The sequence below is a fragment of the Nicotiana tabacum genome, chromosome 4 (assembly GCF_000715075.1).
Source record: "Nicotiana tabacum cultivar K326 chromosome 4, ASM71507v2, whole genome shotgun sequence".
Lineage (NCBI taxonomy): Eukaryota > Viridiplantae > Streptophyta > Magnoliopsida > Solanales > Solanaceae > Nicotiana > Nicotiana tabacum.
The window spans coordinates 32570757-32597600 of record NC_134083.1 but is presented as its reverse complement, the minus strand read 5'-3'; the positions used below and the strand labels follow the sequence as shown (position 1 = coordinate 32597600).

Genomic DNA, 26844 nt, shown 5'->3' with positions numbered 1-26844 from the left:
CAGAGTTGTGGGTACGATCTGATCCTGTAGGCCGAGCTGCTCTACTACCTTCAATTGAATAATGTTGGCCGAGCTACCTGGATCGATTAACACACGCTTAATTTTAGTTTTATTCATGAGTACAGATATTACCAGTGCGTCGTTATGAGGTTGGATGACCCCCTCTGCATCTTCATCATCAAAGGACAGAGTCCCCATGGGTGCGTAATCTTGAGTCCGAGATCGCTTTTCCCTCACCATCGATGTTTTAGTGCGTTTAAGCATTGGTTCCTGAGGGGTATCGATGCCGCCGATGATCATGTGGATGACGTACTACGGTTCTTCTTGCTCGTTTTGCTTGCTGAAATTCCTGCTTTTAAAATGGTTCTTCGCCCTATCACTCAGAAATTCCCGAAGGTGCCCTTTGTTAAATAAGTGAGCTATTTCCTCTCTTAGTTGCTTGCAATCTTCTGTCCTGTGGCCATGGGTACCATGATATTCGCATGTTTGATTGGGATTTCTTCGGGCAGGATCGGTCTGTATTGGTCGAGGCCATTTAGTGTCTTTGATGCGTCCGATGGCTGACACGAGAGCGGATACACCAACGCTGAAGTTATATTCTGATAATCGATGTGCTTCTATAGGATCGACATATTTATCGAAGCCGCTCTTACTCATAAGCCCCCAAGAATTTTGTTCTCGATCAATCCTTCGATTGTTTCGAACTGCGTTGCGTGCTGAACCGTTATTCACCCGATCTGCGACGTACGGTCGATATCGGTCTCTGTTCGACCTTTGTTCTCTGTCGATCTCCTTTTGGTTTTTAATAACTGTCCTGTTCTGATAAACGGGTCCTTACGGAGCTCCCAACTGATCATCCTCGACCCTAATTTTCGATTGATATCGGTTGTGTACATCCGCCCAAATTATCGCTGGATACTCGATCAAATTTTGTTTCAGCCGATGTGATGCTGTCGAACTTAGCTCGTTCAACCCTTGGGTGAAAGCTTGTACGGCCCAATCGTCTGTGATCGGGGGTAATTCCATGCGTTCCATTTGAAATCGGGATACGAATTCCCTCAGCATTTCATCTTGCCTTTGCTTTACTTTGAAGAGGTCTGATTTCCTCGGTGCAACCTTTATGGCACCAGTATGTGACTTTACGAACGAATCTGCTAACGTGGCAAAAGAATCGATGGAATTCGGCGATAAATTGTGGTACCAGATCATCGCTCCCTTCGAGAGGGTCTCCCCGAACTTTTTCAACAACACAGATTCGATCTCATCGTCCTCCAAATCGTTGCCTTTTATGGCATATATGTAAGAGGTGACATGTTCGTTAGGATCGGTCGTACCGTTATATTTGGGAATTTAGGGCATACGGAATTTTTTGAGGATTGGCTTTGGTGCCGCACTCGACGGAAAAGGCTTTTGTATGAATTTTTTTCGAATCAAGCCCCTTTATCATCGGTGGAGCCCCCGAGATTTGATCGACCCTGGCATTGTACGTTTTCACCCTCTTGTCGTTGGCTTCGACTCGTTTTGTGAGTTCCTCGAGCAATTTAGTAATTCCGGGAGTAGTCCCCGATTCTAGCTTGTTAGATTTCACTATGGCGGGCTCTGTTCTGGGGGTGACTTCTCGAAGTGGATTGGTATCCGGCCTGCTTTGTGCACGAGTTTGGCTCTGTAGCTGAGCTATCGCTACTTGTTGGGATTGTAGCATCTCGAAGATCATACGTAAGCTGGCCCTGATTTCCCCCGCATTTTGGGTGTCTCGAGCTACGGATCGAGTATCGCCCTGAATGTTTCTTTCCGGTTCGGAACGCTGGTTCACCTCCAAAGCTATTTGTGAATTGACATCCAATGGTATTTCGGCTCGAATTTCGGGTACTTTGATTCGAGCATCGGGTGCCAAGTTGTTGGTTTCATCTTGAAGGCCGACTTCGTAATCGATCGGTGAAGCCATTTGATTGGTGGTTATTCGTAGCTGATGCGAAATTCAAGATGTTTTCAGAAATAAGTGCAAAGCACAATGGCGTATTTTTTTAGATTTGTATCAAATGACCACTGTTATCCTCGGCCCCACGGTGGGCGCCAAACTGTTTACCCGAAAAATGGATAGAGTTGAATTTATACGCAGTTCCGAGGATATGTAGCGTAACTTAATACAAAATGCAAGGATAAATAAAAATATAAATATAGATTGGAGAGAATGCAAAATAGATAAGGTTATCAGGAATAATGGATCTTAGGGTTCAACAAATAGAATCAATCTAAGGAGTCTGAAAGAGCGATTTTTTACTGTAGAAGGATATAGCACTTTTATTATAATGTAAGCCTCAGAAAAAACTTGTCCTACAGAAATGGTAACCAAGCCCTTTTATAGTGGATGGATTAGGCTCTAAGCATAATAAAATAAACATTCAGTGGGAGACTCATGATAAGTCAGCTTTTCCATAATCTCTGCCAAGATTCTCTCTAGTGGGATTGCAACGGCTTTTGTCTGCGAGCTCGATCCTGATTAGAATCCTCGATTTTGGTTAGGGCTTGATTTCGGCTCGAACTCGTGACCTTGGTTCGAGCCCTCGAATTGATTCGAGGTCAATGTTGGTTGATTTCTGGATTATCAGAACATAGATCTACTCTGCATCATGGTTTGATTTTGATTCGAGCTTGATAATGATATCGACCTCGACACGGATCAGCCTTCCGGGTTCGAGGTTAGTTCGTTCCACGCTCAGGATCTTACTCCGATAAATCGTCGTTCGAACTCGATCGAACGTGCTAAGGCCGAAATCTATTTCGACCGTATACAAATGCAACTTTTATAAGTGTTCGATTTTTAAAAAGTTAAAGCCAATCTAGTTTGAGTATAGACGGTGTAATATGTAAAAGGAAAACAAATAATCTTTTCACGAAAAAAGAAAAAGATATATTTTCGAAAAAGAAGAATAAAGAGAAATTGACATTAGTGACAACACATAATAAGAATTGACAAAATTTTAGCCTTAAATTAAGTTTGGCAGAAGAAGCCGAAAGAATTTGGCATTCTATAGCCATATCCCATAAAGTACGATTTTGTATCCTCTCAATACCAATATATTAGGGATATTATGAAGATTTTGTACTTGTATCTCTCGTCTCCCCCTCTCTCTTGTTCCATCTCCCTCTCTCTCCATATCCATAAAATTTCTTTGTTGATGTCAACTAAAACAGTAATAGAAAATCATGCAAATAATTTGTAATGGATGTAGTGTTTCGTGAAATAGGGTTTCGATCAACTTAATAGTTCAAAGTTCAAACATCTGAGAATATTTTTTCTGTGTTGTAATCATGCCCCCAATCACTCTTTTAGAGTGAAAAAAATAATTTTTGAAATATTTTGATAGTTGAACCGATACATCCCCCCCCCCCCCCGCCACACACACACACACACACCAAATTGGCATTGGCCAGAACTTCATTTTTTTCTTCCCTCTTTTTTTTTTTGATTAAAAAAATAGTTCTAATTTTCATCTTGTATATCAATATATATTTGTGTATATCCACAGGAAATTATATATTGTACACTGAGATATACAAAAAACAAAAAGAAAATATTGATATACATCTTAATATATACAAAGACAGAAAATAAAGTTGAGATATACTTTTTGATATACACATTATTTGATATGTTATACATAGTGATATACAAACAACACAATTATTTTTGTGTTATACACTTAGATTTAAACACAACAATAAATGATAGACAATTATATTTATAATTTCATATTTTAAATACACAAAGAAGGAAAATAAAAGTTTGATATACACAAAAAAGAAAATTAAGATTGTGATATATATTTTGATATACATATTGTTATTGTGATATACATTATTGGCTACTTAATGCCAATAGTTGAAAAATGGGTTAATTCTAGCCAATTAGTAGACTCAGTTGATATACGGTGCCAAATTCCCAAGAATAAAACAGACTTTTGAAGCAAAGATGCAATTGGGCCAATTCCATCGTACCCCTAAATGGTTTGATCTGAGCCCAATAAAAGCCCAAACATTTTAATTAAATTTCTATGGTATCAATTTAATGAAGGTGGAATTGCCACGTAGGTGCGGCTGTTAACATGAACAAAAACATAGGACTTATTAACTTCTTCTTCATAAAGTCATCAGTTTTCTGAATTGTTTGGCGAAATATGCAAATGGCTTTGAGAGTGGCAGCGCGTCCTGTTGTAAGACGAGCCAACATAGCTCTGCTCTCACTTCCTCCTCATTATCTCACAACCAAATCCCACGTTTTTGCTTCAAAATTTCTACCCAATTCAACCCCTCCTCTGCTGAATCAAAATGGTAACACTTTGATTTTGCTCACTTTAAGAGAAAAATCTCTTTTACTCTTTATATGATCGTAATGATGAAACTTGGGTTGATTTCAATTTCTGTGTTTTTTTTTTTTTTTTTTTAAATTCTAAGGACCAAGATATTCGATTAGAGCAATCAGTGAAACAAATGTGGATCCTGTCGCACAAAAGAAGGATAATGAAGGCCACGAAAACTGGAAAATTAAGATGCTTTACGATGGAGACTGTCCCTTATGCATGCGTGAGGTAATGAACAAATAAATAAATAAATAAATTCTTCTCCTTTTAAATCTTTGAATTACTAGTAAGAGATGCTGCTCTATTATATATTGGATGATGGTTTTCTTAGGTTGACATGTTAAAAGAGAGGAACAAAGGTTATGGAACAATCAAATTTGTGGACATTAGTTCTGATGAATACAGCCCAGAGGAGAATGAAGGCCTTGATTATAAGACGGTATGTTCCTTAACTGTCTTTCGTATGTAGTGTAAGTTAAACCATTCATTAGTTATAAGTACATCCTATTTAATTATCTAGCAAGAACCTAGTTATACTAATGCATTGCCTAGCAGTTCATAGTTTTATCCACAACTTTTTTTTTTTTTTTTTTAATTTGTTATGACGCTGCTGTCCGGGCCAGATTGTGCATCTTGACTATTCACCGGGTACTTGCTACCTCCCACCATCACATGTACTAAGTCTGCCACTAAGACTTAAACAAATAGGAAGAAATCACCTAGTGTTTCTTCAGCATTTTCTTCTGTATCCATTGCTCGAGCTCCCTTCTATTTTTCAAGAAGCAATGACGATTTGTCACCACTTGTTTAGGTTATGGGAACAATACATGCAATACTATCAGATGGAACTGTGGTTACAAATGTTGAGGTTTGGCAAATTTTGATACTTATAATTTTCTCCTTCATATTTGAAAGTTTACATTTGTTTCATCTCTTTTATTACTGGTTTAGGCATTTAGACGACTCTATGAAGCAGTTGGGTTAGGATGGGTGTATGCCATTACAAAATATGAACCTGTAAGTCCTCTTCAATTCTAACTTTCTATTGTTGTGCCACACCAGTTGGCATGTTCTCATGAATGATTGTGATTTGCAGATTGCAACTATTGCTGATACTGTGTATGGAGTCTGGGCAAAGTATCGTCTTCAGATAACAGGTTAATCCCATTTGATTGTTATGTTTCCAACTGTCCATATAAAGAAGTCTCCAGATAAAGAGCTATCCCCTTTATAGAACCCGTATTCCTATAGATCACATGCATACATAGATATTAGACATCTATTTTAGTAGTTACCACCTTCAATCATTTGGAAATCTTTAATGCAGTAGTATTTTGTTTCTCAGTTTTTATAATTAATTTTTAAGCAGTTTAAAAACTTTTCCATCATGGAATGACAGAAGGAAAGTTTTTTCCAACAGACTAACAATATAGAGAGTTACTTCTTTGAGAGTTGTTGTGCTAATGAGGCACGTGTCTTTTGGCCCATTTGGGCGGTGTAATGTGGATTTGAACAAAGGGGGTAATTCTTGAGAAAGTTCTAATGGATTCGATATTTTTGGCAGATTTGTTTGCGGCTAAAATCTGAGATTTAAGTCGGATGGTGTCGAGACTTGTGGCATTTTTGTATACCATTATGGATTTTATATTTTGGTATCAAGAAGGTGAATGAAACGACCTTAGACTCAAATAAGGTATTTTCAAAGGGGGTGTTTCAGTTGTGGTATTTATATGGGTAATTATGATGTGGGGAGACTCTACAGATGTTTTGGTGATAATATTCTTAGGTTTGGTGATGTACATGGTTTGGTCGACTTAGAGGAATTTAGTTCCATTGAAAGAATTCTAACGGCATTACATTTGTTGTGATATCTTATCATGCCGTCATTTTTGCACTTTAGAAACCCCAGCTTACAGTCTCTAAAACAATTTCCTGAAGTGGTATTTCTTGTTACAGGTCGACCACCTTTAGAAGAAGTTATATTGGCACGAAAGAATAAGGTGGGTAAAGACTACAGTGTCCCTATATGGTCATCATTTTCTTTAAGCTAAGTTCTTAGTTATTGCTGTTCATACCATTTAAAGGATTTCAACTAAACGCGTAATCACAAAGAAAGCCCTTTTCTTATCCCTGCCAGTCAATGTATTTATTATACGAGTACCTTTCTCAGCCTTTCAATTGATATGCCGGTTGCATCATGTACTGGCTTCAGATCCATAAATATTTGGACCTATTTATGCATTCAGCTTTTTCCTCCTGTTAGCATTGAAGAAAAATGCAGTTTAGATTTTTGAATCTCATGTCTGACACATGGAAATTGAATAAGATCTGGAGAGAAAGGAATATTACACTTAAATTTCCTCTTCTGGCAGAAAACAAACCTGACTAGATATTTAGTTTGTCTTTGACTAAAATGTTGAACTTATGTCAAAAGACATTTAATAGATAAAGCATAAGGAGGAGCATTTTGTTTGAACTATGTTTTTGATACATAAGGAGGGCTACAAACTACTAAGATGTTGCCTTTGTTGTTTCTTTCTATACAGGAGGAAATGTGCAAGGACAATAAGGCTTGCAAAATTTAGGAGTTTCAGAATGTTGGAACCATCGGAAGAGGATTCTCCTCCTTGTTATTGAGAAAATCCTACATACCTCGTCATGGTATGTGTTCTGCTAATAAGTGAATCCCAAAAGTAATTCGTTTCTGCAGTATTCATCATGGCATTAGAATGAGATCTATCAGTAGTCATGCAGAGTTCCATGTTTCAGAAAGCCGAAAGATAAGACATGTAAATATGACAATCTAAAGCTTCTCCTTCACTTAGTTCAATTTTTTGTGGTAATGCTTATATTTTACACCTCATGTGAAATGGTCATAAATGATAGCTCATAAAAAAACCAGGTGCAGTTGTACAGCAAATCATTTCTGATGAGATAACTAACCGCGATCAATAATTTTCTATGTTGTCAGGATTCAGAGGACTTCTATAAGGAAAAATAATGAAATAAGGCAACATGTATGATTTCTCCAAGTTAGACAATTCAGCCAACATGTGTGATGAGAACATCACTTGAGAAGGCATAGAAGCAGTTTGTAAGTGTTAAGAGTGGCATTGGAAAGAACTTTAAGTAGTGCTAGTTGAGGACATAAGAAAAGGAGAGAAAACTAGTACAAACTAAACAAAAAAAACTAAGTTGATTACATGAATACAAAGAAGATATAGGATATCCTAATGGTGAGAATTTTTTACACTTCGAGCTCAACTAGTAACCTTAAACGAGGTGCTCAATGAAAATTCATTTTCCTTGTATGTAGCTTGAAAAATAAGAAAACCAGCATAGATACTACAACAAATTATTGAGAGAGAGAGAGGCATACACTAGCATCGAGTAATTTCTAGTTTACCTTTACGTGTTGTAGTAGGTAACTTGTCTTATTTTTAAGATTAACATTTTAAGAAGGCTTTACCTGCAGATATCCATTGAATGACCTGATAGTATAAAAAATTCTTTATACTGATGGTGTTTATAGCTTAAACTCTTTCCATATTACTAGAGCAACAAGTTATTTTTCTTTGATAAGCATAAAAAAGAATCATACCTGTGTCGTCTCTACAAAATTACCAGATGAACACCATCATTTCTTTTTGTTGCAGTTCTATCCAATGCAACTTGTTGACTATTTTCTCAACAAGTCAATTAGTACTTCCCCATGCGACTTTAGTTTTCCTTTCTTGACTGGCTCTTGGAGCTCCACCTGGTAAAATGTAGCTCAAGTATGAACACAAAGTCTTGTCTCACCAAGTATTATTTCAACCCCCTTTGTTGTTGGCAACATCATATGAAGCAACTTTGGCTACAGAATCAAGAAACTTATTCTAAAAGGGACTAAAAAAGAAAAATATGGTATTGAATTGAGTGGCGAGCAACAAAAAGAGGGCTCCTTATTTAGGAGTTTAGATTTCACGAAATAAAGACTCTTAATTATTGGGATTCTTAATTATGAGACAATAATCAATAGTATTATATATAATTAACCTTGATATGAAATGAATCTAAATACATTCAAACATAAAACGGTATTAGACTTTAAACATGCTAACATACAACTATATTAGACTTTCAACACGCCCTCTTAAAGTAAATTGAGAAATGCTAAATGAAGTACTACAGGTTAAAAATTGAAGACTTAAAAGCAGCACTGCAGCAGAAGGAGTAACTAGAATCTACAGGGAAAGGTTATGCTTCGATAAAGAGCTCTGAGATGTATGCTACCAACTGATAATATCACGAGAGTAGTCAAAACTCTTTCTACTATAGCACTTAAAAATCTTTAGCAATCAGAAAAATCACTAAGAAAAAATGGACCTGCTGTCAAACTCTATAGTAACAGGCTAAAGCCACAGAATCAAATGACTTTCCGCTTCTTCAGAACTTGAATATCTAATGCTGCAGCTCTTCTTTTTGCACAGAGCAATATTAAGACACCGAACAACAATCTCCACCGCCTCTGCGCTTTTACCATAGGGGCAGAACCATCATGAGGTTGATGAACATCGGATTCAAAACCAAAGTCTTCACACCCAAAGTTGAATTCGTTAATCAAAATATCTTGGAATGTAGGACTATATATTGGGAAGTTAGAGAAATCTAGGTTACTGATACTGGTGGAACCACAACCATTCAGACTGACTGCACTTGCAACTCTGGAGGTATGACAATGTCCATCACTTATTCTTAAATTCTCAACACCGTTATTGGTGCTAGGAACCTCTCGACTTGGAGAATTGAAAGGGTTCATTGATGGCGATTTTTGAGAAAGATATTGCACAAGAGATGTCTCATCATCAACCGGTATCACATGATCCCAATGTTCACATGCAGATACTAGCAGCCTCTGAGCCTTAGCCTGTCAATGTCACTCCAGAATAGTAAGAAAACAGCAATAGAAATGAGATAAGAGCAACAAAAGGAAAAATAGGGAAATGGAGAGAATTTTGGTCCAAAAATCATGCCTTATCACTTTCAGATAACTGATGCATAGGTAGATAATGGGACTCCAGAATAAGCCCTAGCACCTCTCCAACAATGTTAAAAACCACACCTTCCTTTTCTTGAAAGTCAATAAAAGAGTACATCCGTTCATTAATTATGCATCTTCGAGCATGGCTTAATGTCTCCTCCAATTGTCTTGGCTTTAGATTAAGTACCTGAAAATCAACAAATAGATACGTACTAGCTTTAGGTTGTAACGAGGATGAAACATATCTTTACAATGAAAAATTGATTTTAGATTTTTAATCTTAATGCTAACTACTAATACAAGGTTAAATTGGCAGCATAAGCCATGATCATATAGTAGGTCTAGGTAACCAATCGACGAGTTAGTAAGTTTTCAGAATTAGCCCTTAAAGATGCATTCAGTTCAGCAACAAATAAACATGCTTATCTCGGTAGAAAGCACTCTGTAGGATGAAACTTAAAAAGAAAAGATAAAACTAAATACACATATGAGACGGTCATGGTCTTTGAGGAGCAAAATCAGAAAGTCCTCTACTGTGTTGACATTTTCAACCCTGAGGTTCTTCTTACTGCCTCTGCCTACGTTTATTAACCGATGTACCCCATCATATAGAGATGGTGGATCATGCTTCTCATAATCTGCAAATAGAACCAGCAGTAATCAGCATGCACTCTAACATGTTAGATGGTTTCTTTATCTTCCTATTGTGCCTCATCACTACTGAAATATAGAGAATACTAAGAAAATTTAGTGAATCACATTTACGTCTGATTCTAATCTCCAAGTGCAAGGCCACAATATGTCACAACATTTAGAGGTTCAACTTCATAGCCAACTTTACTCTCATAGTTTTAACCATGCTACCATGTATGTTACCAGGTTATATTGATTAACTCCAATATGCGCCTACTCTGATATGTCTCCTAAAATGTAATCTAGAATTCTGATACTAGTCTAGTATAAAAACTTCACCAGGAAAATTTCCTCAAAAGCTATAGCAAAATTTTCTTTTCAAAACTTTGACTCCTGTAAGCACCCTCCTTTATCTGCTCATATCATGTAAATAGAGAGCGACTTACATTGCTGGCGCCCATCCTTGACAGTGAAAGATTCAGTCCTTGCTTCTTTTACTTGAACATTATTGAAAGTGTCAACAATTCTTGCACCTAGCCTGAACATACCCGTCCTCATATAGATTGAAGAATGTGTAAATCTGAGCTGATCTATAGAACCAACGCCTTTATTGAGTCTCACATGTACAGTTTCTGCAAGAAGAGACTTATTTCCTTTCCTCTCACTGACAATATTTCTACAGAACTCTTCAGCTCTCCAATTACATCCATCATCATCTCCAAATTCTCCCTTAAGAACAACTATTTCCACTTTAGCTGAGGCTTCTGGTCCAGATTCAACAATTTCTCCAGTATTATCATCAATTAAAGCCACTTCAATAGCATTACCTCCTTCTCCTTTAATTTCCACTCCGGTAAGTACAGGGTCGGATACCTTTGTCAAGAACTTTAACTTCAAGCTTCTTGGTTTGGGAGCTTGAATACCTTTCTCAGTGTTTCTGGATATGAGATTGACAATCAGATACTATCACTGGCTAAATAGATAATAGGAATACAGAAAAAACCAGAGAATGTCCCTTACCCCTTGGCAGTCAAAAACTTCTTCTCTGCCAGTTCAAGTTCGTGTTTTACCTGGATAGAGAAAGTAGATTAAGAAGAAGTCTTTGCAAGAAGAACATCAACTTCATAACAACTAAGTCCCCAAGAATTAAGTAGTATATGCTTTCTGGAGCAATAGCCACCGGATAGGAAATATTCACTAAAATACTTTCATGTTTTAGGTGGCGCTTGTTTTGAAAAATTGAAGAGTTTGAAGAACAAAACGCCACCTTAATGATTCTAAATCTGATCTGTAAAGTCATTGATTAACAATAACAAAAACTCCAGTGATTTCCCACAAGTGGGGTAATGTGTATGTAGACCTCACCCCTACCCCTATCTTGGGAAGGCGGAGAGGTTGCTTCCGATAGATCCTCAGTCCATAAAAGATGAAAATAAGCAATGGTAACAAGTAATTGTAAAGTCATTGATTCATATGACAGTTTTCATGATTTTCCCAATAATAATAATTGATACTAGTCAATCTTTTACTAACTTGACTAAATTCGGTAAATTGAAATGCTAGGGATCAAAATCCGTTGTGATATCATCTATGAGAATGTAAGCATCATTATGATGAAACCTGACTATAAACTAAAGCGAATTTCATAGATTTGAAGTTTGAGTAAAGTCTAATTGATCATATATACACTTACTGCTCAGAAGTTCAAGAATTGTACTTACAACATTACGAATCGAATTCTCCAACTTTGGCTTCAAAACGCGGTCAAAGGTCTGGATAACCATCACCTCCAGCAATTTCTTCATACTATATTATCAAAAAACAAAGAACGCAAGAATTAAGAAAAACATAAACCAGAAACTTGTCGAAGCAACATGAAGCAGAAGCAATTGTCAGACAAAGAAAAAGAAACACTAAGGTGAAGCGACTGTCACATAAAGAAAGAATCTTGAATTTATTGGGAAAAAATATTGGCGAATAAGCAGAATCCTTTTAATCAGTGGAAAAAAAGAAAGAGAAAAAAGGACGTTGAGTAAGAATATTCAGTACACAAACAGAAAGCCAGTCAGATTATTTGTCAAATATGATCACCACTGCATGGTTGAAGGGTAAACGAGATGAGAGTTGACTTACGTTGGTGAAGAGAAAAAGGTTAACAGCTCATCCTCTGAATTGCTGTTCTGTGTTCCTAATTCCTGATCCTGAGAATTCGACATTATGTCATTCATGTAAAGTATAAAGGTATAAAACTCAAAAGGTTTTGGATAAGTAGTAGTTAGAACAAATGTAAAGTAGTTTATGATTGGGGTTATGAAAGTGAATAGGTAGAAAAACAAGCAACACACATATATATATAGGGAGTGAAGACTTTTCTTGACAGATTGACAAGGAATGTGGGTCCCATTGAAGGCGTGTTCCTACGAACAAGAGCCGACCCAATTGAGAGGAACACACTCTCCTACACAACCTATGTCGTCGTTGCCCTGGATTTTGTTTCTGTACAATTCAATCTTAAAATTTGGTCTTTTTATCCTTAGGCTTTTGATCGAGTTCACAAGCTAATTTCACGTTTTATATTATTTTAATTTACTACATTGATAGTTTCAAAACCTTGTTGTAATTAGAAGGAAAAATATAGTATATAGTTGCTCTCAAAATAATAGCCGAAAATATATATTTTTGATATATATATATATGTATAAATTTTATACACTTTTGTGGCTACCAAATATAATTAGTTTTGGCTGTGGGCTAAAAGTAATCTTTGCCTTTGTCAAGAAAATATTCACATCAGTCAAATGTGAATAGCAACAACAATAACATACCATAATCTCACAAGTGGGGTTTAAAGAGGATAATATGTATACAAACCTTATCCGGACCATCGGCTCCGGAAATGTGAATATCGATTTGATGTTTTGTACTTCAATGACACACAAGAGGGGGATGATGTCCAATTTTCGCGTGCACTGATTATAGAAAGACCTGATTCTTCTAAGTGTTCCTTATACTACTGTTGCGAAAATAGTAAATGCGGAAAGTAAAGAACACAAGTATTTTTATGTGGAAAACACCCGGCTCAAAAGGTAAAAAAATCATGACCTACTACTCAATAGGATTTTCCCCAACACTTCACTAAATCACTAAGCCAAAATAACATTTACAAAACTCTTTGTAAACCTAAGGATTAACTCTAATCCCATTGTGGCAACCAACCTCTAAGTGTTGCGACAACTTCAAGTTAACTCTAACTTGAATACTCAGAGTACCTAATACAATTGCTTCTAGATAAAGCTGAAAGGTACAACTTGAAAACACCTACTACAATTGAACTAGAATAAAAGACAGACGTTTGGAACTGGTTCTTCTATCTGGTTCATGTAGCTTCAGATTCGCACACTTGAATCACACAAGAGTTGCTTGCAAAATGCCTTGCTATTTTGCTCTCAACTCACGTTTAACTTCAGCGTTTGTGCGTACCTATAGAATGAGAACATCCTGCAATATATAGAGTAAGTAGAATGTGAAATATTTAGAGTTCTAATGATACTCTTCTTTGGTGGAAGAGTTCTAGTTATCTTCAACTTCTAACTCCTCCGTTAGCTTGGATAAAGTTCTCTTCGAGTAAGGAGTCCTTCTCCTTATCATTTATGCAACATTTTCGATCAGGAGATATAAGATATAACAACTTAAGCTTATCTCCTTCACGTGCATCTCTTATGCTCGAATCTGCCCGTGTTTGTACACACTGTGTATGGACCTGGTTCATGCTCGAGTTCCTTTGTCAATCATCAAAACAAACTTCACTTGGGGCCAACAAATTCCCCATTTTTATGATGATAAACTCTGTGCTTTTCATAATCCTAGGCCCTGTGTCAACTTAGCTTAACATCAACACAATGTTAGAACACTTTCCATTTTAAAGTCACAAATCTTCAAGGACCAGGTTCATTAGGTTATAAATATCATAGTCCAAAGTAAAAGCACAACTTATCTTCCCCCTTTTGGCATCATCAAAAGTTGCATAGAAATTATGTTAGATAACCAGATTTTAATAGAAATCACTCATGGCCATTGGGGCTACTTCAAATGCAATCATGGAGTCAAACATCATTTATCAATATAATGATATTATCCATCTAAGAAGCATCAACAAACAGTTAGAGCACAAAAGAAGTTAATTATCATTGATACTTAGTCATCCACAAAGCATAAAGAGAAATAAAACATTGGATCATGAACAAAAAAAAATCCCATCCGAGTCACTGGTTGGTCTAACTAGGCTAGAAAGTTCTTAAGGCTGGGAAGGACCAAGTTCTTGGTTCTTGGCTTGGAGCAGTTTCAGCATATCCTGAAGAATGCCATCATTCTTCTACTTCTCTTCTGCAAGCCCATCTTTGAGAGCATCTCTCTCAGATTCTACATCTACCAACCTCTTCTTCAGCCTTTCAATTTCAACATTTGTAGCCCCATTCTCTTGCACCAAGGTTCGCACTTTGCTGTTCACATGTACCTTTTTGGATGAACCAGGTTCTTTGTAAGTGGTGTGGACTTCATAGTCATAAGCAGTTAGAGTGTTTGCCCCAATATGATCCTTGCTTGTACCAACTTCCCATTTCTTGTTGGGTACCTTAAAGTGTGCAAGTACAGCCGTGAGAATGAACCCATAGGGTATGGCATGAGTTTTGGTGCCAGTCAGAACTCTATCGAGAAGCTAGATGATGAATCCAGGCCAATTGATTTGCCTCCCACTGTCCAGATATTCCATAAAGACCAGGTCCATGAATGTGGCAATGTGCCTCATTTCTTGCTCAGGCAGCACAACTTTGTTAACAAATTCGAACAACACTTTGTGGGGTGGCTTCATCTCACTTTTGTATATATCCTTGGGCTCAAGCTCTTCTTCATCGTCACCAAATTTTCTTGTAATGGCAAGGGCAGTAGGGAGATTCTCTAAACTTGGCCATTTGAGCTTCTTGTCACTGTCACCCCCTTTACTACACTGGTAACTCTACCATTCTTGATCTCACAATTTGCCATGAACTCTACAATCTCAGTTTTGGCAAGCTTTCCCTCCATATGAAGGACCATGTTCTTCCAACCTTGCAATTGTAATTTTTTCCAGCAGCATCACCATGCCTTCCTCCTCCAAGTTCCCGAGGAGTCTACCTTTCAAGATGGATCTTTTTCCAAACTTAACCATCTTGTCCTTCTCTGCATCGGATTCTTCTTCTTCTTCCCTACTCAATTCTTCTTCTTCCACTATTTTCACTTTTATGGACTTCAAGACAAACCTGGTTCTTTTGACCAAGGTAGATGGCCCTGCAGACTTTGTCTTTGAAACAGACTTCTTTGTAGAAGTCTTGATCTTATTTGCCTTTGGAGTCACAACCTCCATTTCTTATGCCTCCTTTTTATCCTGAAGAACCAGGTCCATCTCATCAATTTCAACTGCCTCAACAGGCTCAACCACCTTCTTCTTTCCCTTAGCAGCAACTTTTCTCTTACTTTCTTCTAAAGCCTTTTCCAGTTCAGCCTCACTCTGCTTCTTCTGACTCCTTGTAGCTCCCCCTCTTGTAAGAGGAGTATCTACATGAATAGACGAGGTAGCCCTTTTTTTCTTGTTTTCCCTAACAGTACCGGAGACTCTAACTTCTGAACTTCTTTTCTTTTTAGGATTGTAACTATCAGACACCTTTTTCAGTAAGTCTTCAAGGGGTTCCTGCTCAGATGGAACAAGTTCTTGAACCTTCTTCCCCAATCTAATCAACCCCTCAGCAGCTTCTCCAGACCAACTTTCCCCTTTTTCTTTCACATTTTCTTCTTTTCCAGTTGATTCCTCACTCCCTCCTTCCATAACTCAATCTTCTTCAATCAAACTAACAGGGGTGGGTGAAGATTCAGCCATTCCATATCCCATTCCCCTCACATCACCTTGAACACCCTCACTCTCATTTTCTTTTCTCCTTTTATTTTTATCACCTATTTTCTCAGACTCAGCAGTCTCTACCCTAGCCACTTTTCCTACCAGAACAAATCTAGTTTACCGATTTGCAGTAGCTTCAGAGGTTACTTCAGATATAACTTTAGGACAAGATTTTACCTTCTTTGTTTCTGATGAAAATGTTTCTTCCCCTTCAGTTGCATATTTGAAAGAGTCTTCAGATTTTTGGGGTTCAACTCCCTGACTTGCCCTCAACTGCTTATTGATTTTCTTGATTTGTTCTTTTCCAGCAACAACTTTGCGAGCTAGCATCTTGAACCTTTCTTTCTTAAATGTGGGTATGATTGAGGGTGTGATGGATGGTGTATGAGTTGTTTCCTTGGGTGGTGATGAAGGATTCTCAGAAGGATTTTCCATCGCTGTGTTTAGGTATGAGAGAAGATGAGTATTTGTGTGTTTGGAAGATGAGAGAAAATAGTGAGAATTTTGACAGCTTGGAAACTAGGAATTGAAGAAACAATTAAGGCCTAATCAATTTAATGAGGCGGAGTTTAATTGGGTAACAACTACCTTTACAGAAGTTCAGAGGTCTAATTAACTTGGGAGTCAGTTTGAGGAGACTTTTGTGACTTTCCCTAGAATCTAGGCACTTATTGCGTTTTGGGACTCTTTTGAATGAAACAGGTTCATTTTGTAATGGATAAGCTCAAAGAGGTTAGGATTAAATGAGACTCTCCTCTTGATCATAATCCAAATATAATTATTTCAAAATATGCAGAGTGGAGAATATGTACCAAGTAATCTTGATGAACCAGACTCTTCACTAAGAAATCTCTTGTGTAAGTCTGAATTTTTCAAGAAAATAGAGATAATATCATTAAGATTAATGAGTCATTTTAGCACATGGAACAAGAGTATACTGATGAAAGTATGAAACTAAGCAAAATCTAATCAAATTATGTACAAAAGTTCACAATTTCTCTAACCAATATTTTTGAGTTAGAACTGGTTCCTTTTAGGTGATCTTAATCATCCCTAATTCTAACATGTTCCTTTCAAAGTGATTTCTACTTAGACCTTTTGTGAAGATGTCAGTTATTTGCTTGTCAGTAGCACAAAATTCCATAGTGATAAAACCCTTCTCATAGTTGTCCCTTAAAAAATGATGTCTAACATCTATGTGCTTATTTCTCTTGTGATGAACTGGGTTCTTAGTCATACTAATTACACTAGTGTTGTCACAAAAGATGGGGATACAACCTACATCAATTCCAAAGACCATTAATTCTTGTTTGATACACAACAATTGAGCACAACATGAGGCAACAACAACATACTCATCTTCAGCAATAGATAAGGCCACCGAATTTTGCTTTTTGGTGGCCCAAGACACAAGACATGAGCCAAGAAAGTGTGCCATACCTGAGGTGCTCTTTTTATCTAGAAGAAAACATGCATAATCAGCATCAACATATCCCACTAAGTTGAAATTACTACCTTTTGGATACTTTAGACAAAGGTTAGTGGTGCCTTTTAGGTATCTCAAGATCCTCTTGATAACAGTCAAGTGAGACTCCTTTGGACTTGCCTGAAATCTAGCACAAAGGCCTACACTGAAAATAATTTCAAGTCTGCTAGCAGTGAGCTATAACAAAGAACCGATCATTCCCCTATACAAATTCTGATCAACAGATGAACCAGGTTCATCTACATCCAATTTTGTGGCTATTGCTATAGGAGTGTCAATTTCTTTGAAATCTTTCATTTTAAACCTTTTAAGCAACCCTTTCACATACTTCTGCTCATGGATCATATTTCTATTTGAATTTTATTTAATATGTAAGTCTAAAAAGAAATTAAACTCACCCATCATACTCATTTCAAATTCACTTTTCATTAGTTTAGCAAATTCTTTACTTAACTTATTAGTAGTTGCTCCAAATATTATATCATCGATATATATCTGAACTACCAAGAGATCTTTACCTTTTTCTTTCAGGAATAATGTATTGTCAATTTTACCTCTCTTGTAGCGATGCTCAAGCAAATATTTTGATAATATTTCATACCATGCTCTTGGAGCCTGCTTGAGCCCATAAAGTGCCTTGTCAAGCTTGTACACATGATCAAGATATTCCTTGCTTTCAAAGCCCAGAGGTTTCTTGACAAACACTTCTTCCTTTAGATAGCCATTGAGGAAGGCACTCTTGGCATCCATCTAGTGGAGAGTGAATTCCATATAAGCATTAAATGCTATAAGGAGTCTAATTGCCTCCAATCTTGCAACTGGAGCAAAAGTCTCATCATAGTCTATGCCCTCATCTTGACTATATCCTTGAACCACCAATCTTGCCTTGTTCCTTGTAACTGTTTCATCTTCATCAAGTTTGTTTCTGAAGACCCATTTTGTGCCAATTACCGATCTGTCCTTGGGTCTTGGTACCAAATGCCAAACTTGACTTCTCTCAAATTGGTTGAGTTCATCTTGCATTGCATTCACTCAGTCTGCATCCTGCAAAGCTTCAGCAATATTTTTAGTTTCAATAAGAGATAAGAAAGCATAAAAAACACAAAGATTCTTCAATGAAGATCTGGTTTTGATTCCAAAGGTTGGATCAGTAATTATATTCTCAATGGGATAAGAACTTTGATACTTGTAAAGTTTCACAACCAATTGGTTTCCCCTAGATGTTCCTTCAATATTTTGTTGCTGAGGAACAGGTTCATGGACAGGTTCCCCCGAGTTTTGAGGATCACTTCCTCTTTGTTCAGTTCCCCCTATCAAGTTACCCTGGGTGGAAGGACCTGTTTATCACATGTTCCTTCCTCTGGTGCAGCTTCAGTCTGGGCTGTGGTTTCATTTGAGTTTCTTACCAACCCAATTGCTTCATCATCATGTTCCTGTCTCTCAGAAAGAATGTTAGTTTCATCAAAAACCACATGTACACTTTTTTCTACACACATAGTTCTTTTGTTATAGATCTTATAAGATTTACCATGTGAAGAATATCCCAAGAATACTCCCTCATCACTTCTGGGATCAAACTTACCTAGAGAGTCTTTACCATTATTATGCACAAAACACTTGAATCCAAATGCCCTAATACGTGACATGCTTGGCTTTATCCATTTAAGTAACTCATATGGAGTCTTCTCAACAAGAGATCTAGTTATACACCTATTTATGATGTAACATGCAATGTTCACAGCTTCTGCCCAGAAACTATAGGGCAGTTTACTAGAAAGAAGCATAGTCCTAGCCATTTCTTCCAATGTCCTATTCTTTCTTTCTACTACTCCATTTTATTGTGGAGTCCTAGGAGTAGAAAAATTATGATTTATGCCATGCTCATCACAAAATTCAGCAAATTTAGCATTCTCAAATTTAGTACCATGATCAGACCTAAGAGATGCAAGTTGATTACCTAGTTATTTCTGAGTTTTTCTAACAAAAGAAGTGAACATGTCAAATGTTTCATCTTTATATGTTAAAATAAATGTCCAAGTAAACCTAGAGTAATCATCAACAAGCACCATCACATATCTCTTATCACCTCCGCTCAATGTTCTTATTGGTCCACAAAGATCCATATAGACTAGTTCCATCGTCCTGGTGGTGCTTACCACTTCCTTTCTTTTGAAAGAGGATCTTACCTGCTTCCCCCTTGCACATGCCTCACAAACTTTATCTTCCTTGAACTTTATGTTAGGCAGCCCTATCACCAAGTCCTTGGAGAGTAGTTTATTGAGTTGACTTAGACTAGCATGTCTAAGTCTCTTGTGCCAAAAGAGGGGATCATTAACCAACACACTTAAGCAAGTGAGTTCATTATCTGAAAGTGTGGACAGATCTACAACATATATGTTGTTCACTCTTTTTTCCTGCAAAACTATCTTGTCAGTGGTAAGATTAATCACAAAGCATTTTGTAGAGATGAATGCTACCATGTTACCTATATCACATAATTGTGATACACTTATTAGACTGCACTCCAGTCTATCTATCAAGTAGACGTTCTCAATAGAGTGAGAATCGGTCTTATCTACCTTTCCAACCCCAATGATCTCACATTTCTTCCCATTTCCAAAAGAGACATTACCTCCTTTAAGGTCCTCAAGTGAAAGGAACTGGTTCTTGCTTCCTGCCATGTGCTTTGAGCAGCCACTATCCATGTTCTATATTTGGCTGCTCCCCTTCACTTGGACCTACAATAGGAAATCAGGGGTTAGTCTTAGGAACCCAAACTAGTTTGGGTCCCTTTCTATAGGCAAAAGGATGAATGAAATTCTTTTAGCCCAACTTGGTAGCCTATTCTTCCCTTGAACAAATTCTTTGTTGTTTTGACTTGCCTTTTCTTTTGCAGTGCATTCACTTTTATAGTGCCTTGTTTTATCAGAGTGTGTGCAAATCTTGTTCTCAGGAAGTGTGAGGTAATTGCTTTTGGTATCCCACTTAGGTGCCAGGTTCCCAAAGCCAAATCCTCTTCTGTTGCTACTATGGTGTTCTTGTAGCCATAAAAGTGCATCGGAGGACCTGTTCCATTTACAAGTTTTGTCTAGCTCATGCTTGACCTTGCTTAGATCCTCCTTTAGGATTCTTACCTGTTCATCCCTTTTATACAACTCATATTTTATTTTTCCTATATTTTCTTCTAGAGTGAGTTGTGTGTGATCAGCTATCTTTTTACCTGTTCCTAATTTCAGTTTTAGATTTTCATATCTAAGCTCTAGCACAGTTGAGTCAAGTGCATGAACCTGGTTCTTCAACACAATATTTTCACTTACAGTTTCACTAACCCTAAGTTCCAGATTTTTGCACTTAGCCTTCAAAATCACACATTCTTTAGACAATTGTTCCTTTTCATTGTTTATATCCTCAGATTCATCAATTAGTTCCAGAAGTAACTCAGACAACCTTTTTTTAGACAATAATTTAATTTTGTCTTTGAGATGAATTACACTTACCTCAGTTTCTTCATCAGATTCTCCGATTTCCATAAGTGCTTGTTCATCCTCATCATCGTCTGAGCTTTCTCCCCAAGCAGCGGCCATAGCCTTGGTTGATCCTTTGTTGTTTCTTAATTTCTTAGGTTGAACATGTTCCTTCTTTATGTTCCTTCATTCGGCCATAACCTTGGTTCCTCTCCTCAGGTACTTCTTGACGTTCTTGGTGATCATAACCATTTCATCATCTCCTAGATCAGAACCTTCAGTGATTCTGAGTGCCAAGCTCATTTCCTTCTTAGGTACATCCAGTTTCATGGTTTGTTTCCTAAGTTCATAGGCAGTAAGATTTCCAATTAATTCATCCAATGGGAGAGTGACAATATTCTTTGATTCCTGAATGGCAGTGATTTTACTTTTCCAAGTGATAGGCAAAACCCTTGTCAGTATCTTCTCGACTCTATCTTCTTCAGGAATAATCCTTCCAAGAGACTTTAGCTCATTTGTCAAAGTAGTAAACCTTGTGTACATCTCTTGGATGGTTTCTCCTTCCTTCACAGTAAAGTTCTCATATTGAGAATACAGTAGAGTTCCTTTGGATCTCTTCACCTGAGGTGTTCCTTCATGAGCCACTTGCAGAGTATCCCAAATTTGCTTAGCAGTGGTACAACTTTGGATTCTGCAGTACTCATCTGGACCAAGTCCACAAACAAGCCATTTCTTGGCTTTAGCATTCTTCTCCCATTTCTTCAAGTCTTCAGCAGTGCAATCCGCTCTTGTCTTTGGCACCTCTACTCCTTCAGCATTTATCTTCAAGGTAGCCAGTGGACCATAGGTGACAATTAATGTCACATAGCTCATAGTCCTATCCTATAATGTGATCTCTCATCCTATTTTTTCACCAAGAGTAGTACTGGCCATTAAAGAGTGGTGGCCTAGCAGTGGATTGCCCTTCCCAGTTTTCAGGTGGTGCACTCATCTTAATCTTCTCCTAAGGTGTTAGCCTCTTCAAAGATAACCTGCTCTGATACCAATTGATGTTTTGTACTTCAATACCACACAAGAGGGGGGGATGGTGATTTGTGTGGTGTCCAATTTTTGCGTGCACTGATTATAGAAGGACATGGTTCTTCTAAGTGTTCCTTATACTACTGCTGTGAAAATAGTAAATGCGGAAAGTAAAGAACACAAGTATTTTTACGTGAAAAACACCCGACTCACACTACTAAAAATCTGCTAAAAACCGACCAACTATTTTCGACCAACGTTGGTTGGTCAAAAAAGCGACCAAAAACCGTTCAGGTTGGACGGAAACTGGGGAAAAAAAATTACATTTTTTTAAAACTAAATACCGACCAACGTTGGTCGATAAATTGGTCAACGAATTGATCCAGCTGGTCAGACAAGAAAATTTTGGATTACCGACCAACGTTGGTCGGTAATCTGGATCTAATTTTTTAAATTTTAATAATTATTTTATTATTTAAAATATTTTATAATATTTAAGAATTTATATTTAAAATTACCGACCAACGTTGGTCGGTTAATGTAGGGGAAGCATTTACCGACCAACTTTGGTCGGTAATTGTTATTTTCTGCAAAATAACCGACCAAAGTTGGTCGGTTATTACGTCAACATTGATCAAACTTTCGAATTACTTTTATATTTACTATCTAAATAATATAAATGTAATTCGTTAACACTTTTGTAATACAAATAATGAATACACTAACATATACTATATATAACATGCTATTTGTAAATTGATTCATCGACTTATAACTTACTTAGATGCATCGATGAATATTAAAAACAAAACGTTTGACCTATATCGACTAATAGTAAAAACAAAACGTCTCGACTTATATCGATTAATCTAGCTATGCCATGCATTATTAGTGATGAATGAATGAAAAATAAAAGAATTAATACTAAACATCTTTGACATATATATGGATCACAAATTAAATAAACGAAAGAAGCTATTAGTATTAAGTAAACGAGTTAAATTAATAGGTCAAACATGGTCAAACTTTAACAAGCTATATATATACACACTAACATATACTATAACAAGCTATATATATAGTTAAAGTATTACAGTGAAGTGTGTTTGTGTGTGTGTGTATATATATATATATATATATATATATATATATATATATATATATATATATATATATATATATATATATATATATATATATATATATATATATATAAGAACACGAAGCGCTAGGACCACAAGGTCGGGTTCTTTTAGGGATAGACTTGGGAAGATACTAATTAGTATATATACTTTATCATCAAATATATCTATTTGTAAATTGATTCATCGACTTATAACTTACTTAGATGTATCGATGAATATTAATCGATGATTCATCAAAACGTCTCGACCTATATATCGATTAATCTATGTCATGCATTATTAGTGATGAACGAATGAAAAAAGAAGTTATTAGCATCAATTACAATATAGTGTATGTGTGTGTGAGAGAAATTACTCACATACTTAATTATAACTTAGAAAATTTACTTAGATAGATGCTATTATAATTTATTAAAATTAAATAGTTAATATAATTATTTATAAAGATTATGCTTATAGTTTATAATTATTTATAATAATTGCATAGTTAAATAAAATAAATGCTTGTAGTTTATAATATTTTTTTATAGTTTATAATATTTTAAGAAAAAAAACACAAAAAAAAAAGAATTTAATTTTTTTAAAAAAACCGACCAAAGTTGGTCGGTTTTTGGTCAAACGGTCAACATTTAATGTACTGACCAAAATTACCGACCAACTTTGGTCTGTAATTCTGAAATCAGAGAATTGAAAAACGGGGGAAACCCCCATTTCTCTCTTATTTTTCCCTCTCTTCTCTATTTCCCTCACTCAAAACCTTCCCCTCTCCTTCTCTATTTCCCTCACATAAATCTCATTCCCCACCCTGCGTTGCCACCACCCAGCCGTCGCCGTCGCCGCTGCCACTGCCACTGCCGCCCCTCTCCTTCTCCATCTCCTAAAAATTCTAGGTTTGAATTACAACCCATTTATTTATTATTTCTAGGTTTTGTTAATTAGTTATGAATTAGTTTCAATTGATTAGTGTTTCAATTATTTGAACATTGCATTTTATTGAGGATTAGGGTTTAGGTCTTGTTTTAATTAGTTTTGTTAATTAGTTTTATTAACTAATTAGTTTTGTTAATTAGTCAATTAGTTATGAATCGAACTTTTAGGGTATGGGTTGAATTTCTTTAGTTTAGTTAGTTTATATTTAAACTCGTAGGATATAAATTGAAATTTTAGTTTTTAGGATTTGTTCTTGTGAATTGAACTTTTAGGATATGAATTGAACTTTTAGAATATGAATTGAACTTTTAAGATATGAATTGGACCTTTTGGATATGAATTAAACTTTTAGGATATAAATTGGTGTAATTAGGAAAAAATAATTATCTTGAATTAACTAAAAAAGATATAATTAATTTATAATTATAGAATAAATTAATTTATTCTTGTGAATCGAACTTTTAGGGTATGGGTTGAATTTCTTTAGTTTAGTTAGTTTATGTTTAAACTCATAGGATATGAATTGAAATTTTAGTTTTTAGGATTTGTTCTTGTGAATTGAACTTTTAGGATATGAATTGAACTTTTAAGATATGAATTGGACCTTTTGGATATGAATTGAACTTTTAGGATATAAATTGGTGTAATTAGGAAAAAATAATTATCTTGAATTAACTAAAAAAGATATAATTAATTTATAATTATAGAATAAATTAATTTGTTCTTGTGAATCGAACTTTTAGGGTATGGGTTGAATTTCTTTAGTTTAGTTAGTTTATGTTTAAACTCGTAGGATATGAATTGAAATTTTAGTTTTTAGGATTTGTTCTTGTGAATTGAACTTTTAGGATATGAATTGAACTTTTAGAATATGAATTGAACTTTTAAGATATGAATTGGACCTTTTGGATATGAATTAAACTTTTAGGATATAAATTGGTGTAATTAGGAAAAAATAATTATCTTGAATTAACTAAAAAAGATATAATTAATTTATAATTATAGAATAAATTAATTTATTCTTGTGAATCGAACTTTTAGGGTATGGGTTGAATTTCTTTAGTTTAGTTAGTTTATGTTTAAACTCATAGGATATGAATTGAAATTTTAGTTTTTAGGATTTGTTCTTGTGAATTGAACTTTTAGGATATGAATTGAACTTTTAAGATATGAATTGGACCTTTTGGATATGAATTGAACTTTTAGGATATAAATTGGTGTAATTAGGAAAAAATAATTATCTTGAATTAACTAAAAAAGATATAATTAATTTATAATTATAGAATAAATTAATTTGTTCTTGTGAATCGAACTTTTAGGGTATGGGTTGAATTTCTTTAGTTTAGTTAGTTTATGTTTAAACTCGTAGGATATGAATTGAAATTTTAGTTTTTAGGATTTGTTCTTGTGAATTGAACTTTTAGGATATGAATTGAACTTTTAAGATATGAATTGGACCTTTTGGATATGAATTGAACTTTTAGGATATAAATTGGTGTAATTAGGAAAAAATAATTATCTTGAATTAACTAAAAAAGATATAATTAATTTATAATTGTAGAATAAATTAATTTATTCTTGTGAATCGAACTTTTAGGGTATGGGTTGAATTTCTTTAGTTTAGTTAGTTTATGTTTAAACTCGTAGGATATGAATTGAAATTTTAATTTTTAGGATTTGTTCTTGTGAATTGAACTTTTAGGATATGAATTGAACTTTTAAGATATGAATTGGACCTTTTGGATATGAATTGAACTTTTAGGATATAAATTGGTGTAATTAGAAAAAAATAATTATCTTGAATTAACTAAAAAGATATAATTAATTTATAATTATAGAATAAATTAATTTGTTCTTGTTTTATTTGTATAGATGGAACATCGTACTTGGATGTACAATAGAAATTATCCTAATCGGCGGGGATTGCGGGAGAATTTTGTAGAAGGGGTTGATGACTTTATTAGACATGCAATGTCACTTCCACCATACCAAAGTGAAGGAGTAATTAGGTGCCCTTGTGTCAGGTGCGATTGTATGAAGTTTAAAAAATCGGAGGAAGTTAAGCTTCATCTTTATAGGAAGGGGTTTATAGAGAATTACTTTGTGTGGACTAATCATGGAGAGATCGATGGTAGCCGTGGGATATTTCATAACATGGTTGTTGGTGAAAGTAGTGGGTCGGTGGAGAATACAAATCTTGATTCTAGAATTCAGGATATGGTTGCGGATGCTTTTGGGATGCACTTCGGGGGTGAGCCCAATGAAAATGTTGAACAAACTCCTAATGATGACGCAAAATATTTTTATGAACAGTTAGAGGAAGCTAGTCGTCCACTACGTGAAGGAAGTCCGCACTCTGAGCTGTCTGTTGTAGTTAGATTACTAAGTATCAAATCTAATTGGAATATTTCTCAAGCAGCCATGGACTCTTTCATTGACCTTATGAGTGAACTAGTTGACCCTAATATCAACTTACCTGGTGATTTCTATAAGGCAAAGAGATTGGTTTCTAAGTTAAGACTTTCGTCAATGAGAATTGATTGTTGTGAAGATGGTTGCATGTTATATTATAAAGATGATGCAACTTTAGACAGTTGTAAATTTTGCGAAAAGTCTCGTTTCAAGAGGCTTTCCAGCGGGAATATGGTCGCTGTCAAGGCGATGCATTATTTACCTCTTATACCTAGGTTAAAGAGGTTATATGCGTCGATGAGTTCTGCTCCTCATATGAGATGGCACTTTGAAAATAGAAGACCACCTGGTGTTATGTGTCATCCTTCAGATGGAGAAGCTTGGAAGCACTTTGATAGGACATATCCAGATTTTGCTGGTGAACCAAGGAACATTCGGTTAGGT

The 26844-nt window shown here is 35.7% G+C and overlaps 2 protein-coding genes across 9 annotated transcripts; one reads left to right on the top strand and one right to left on the bottom strand.

Annotated features, from left to right (window-relative positions):
• The first annotated feature begins 3880 nt into the window (after positions 1-3880).
• Positions 3881-7913, top strand: LOC107759296 (uncharacterized protein At5g50100, chloroplastic). Of its 6 annotated transcripts, none has more exons than XR_012708602.1 (9): positions 3881-4332; positions 4456-4589; positions 4693-4800; positions 5173-5229; positions 5313-5378; positions 5458-5518; positions 5926-6024; positions 6318-6361; positions 6908-7231. XR_012708602.1 is itself a non-coding variant. In XM_016577179.2 (8 exons), the coding sequence occupies exons 1-8, from the start codon at positions 4179-4181 to the stop codon at positions 6944-6946; spliced, it is 663 nt and encodes a 220-aa protein (XP_016432665.1). In that variant the 5' UTR covers positions 3883-4178; the 3' UTR covers positions 6947-7231. The 6 variants fall into 6 exon arrangements, 2 of the variants coding, with proteins under 2 accessions (XP_016432667.1, XP_016432665.1); XR_012708603.1 differs by having other exon boundaries at positions 5926-6054; XR_001642156.2 differs by lacking the exon at positions 5926-6024 and adding an exon at positions 7333-7913 and having other exon boundaries at positions 3883-4332; positions 6908-7022.
• On the bottom strand, positions 5469-12344 carry LOC107759295 (calmodulin-binding protein 60 A). 3 transcript variants are annotated; one of them, XR_001642154.2, is made up of 10 exons: positions 12151-12344; positions 11739-11823; positions 11038-11087; positions 10464-10954; positions 9868-10022; positions 9377-9571; positions 8730-9270; positions 7963-8118; positions 6523-6617; positions 5469-5606 (listed from the first exon to the last, which is right to left on the bottom strand). XR_001642154.2 is itself a non-coding variant. In XM_016577178.2 (7 exons), the coding sequence occupies exons 1-7, from the start codon at positions 12243-12245 to the stop codon at positions 8770-8772; spliced, it is 1572 nt and encodes a 523-aa protein (XP_016432664.2). In that variant the 5' UTR covers positions 12246-12344; the 3' UTR covers positions 8373-8769. The 3 variants fall into 3 exon arrangements, 1 of the variants encoding a protein (XP_016432664.2); XR_001642155.2 differs by lacking the exons at positions 5469-5606; positions 6523-6617 and adding an exon at positions 6927-7065; XM_016577178.2 differs by lacking the exons at positions 5469-5606; positions 6523-6617; positions 7963-8118 and having other exon boundaries at positions 8373-9270.
• Positions 12345-26844: the final 14500 nt, after the last annotated feature.

Excerpts from the sequence above, each read along its gene's own strand:
- LOC107759296 (XM_016577179.2), top strand. The coding sequence starts at position 4,179 with ATGCAAATGGCTTTGAGAGTGGCAGCGCGTCCTGTTGTAAGACGAGCC. Across the intron at positions 4,590-4,692 it reads GTCCCTTATGCATGCGTGAG|GTTGACATGTTAAAAGAGAG; the intron begins GTAATGAACAAA and ends TGGTTTTCTTAG. Across the intron at positions 5,230-5,312 it reads CTGTGGTTACAAATGTTGAG|GCATTTAGACGACTCTATGA; the intron begins GTTTGGCAAATT and ends TTACTGGTTTAG.
- LOC107759295 (XM_016577178.2), bottom strand. The coding sequence starts at position 12,245 with ATGAATGACATAATGTCGAATTCTCAGGATCAGGAATTAGGAACACAG. Across the intron at positions 11,088-11,738 it reads AGAATTCGATTCGTAATGTT|GTAAAACACGAACTTGAACT; the intron begins GTAAGTACAATT and ends TTCTCTATCCAG. Across the intron at positions 9,572-9,867 it reads ACCATGACCGTCTCATATGT|GTACTTAATCTAAAGCCAAG; the intron begins GTATTTAGTTTT and ends GTTGATTTTCAG.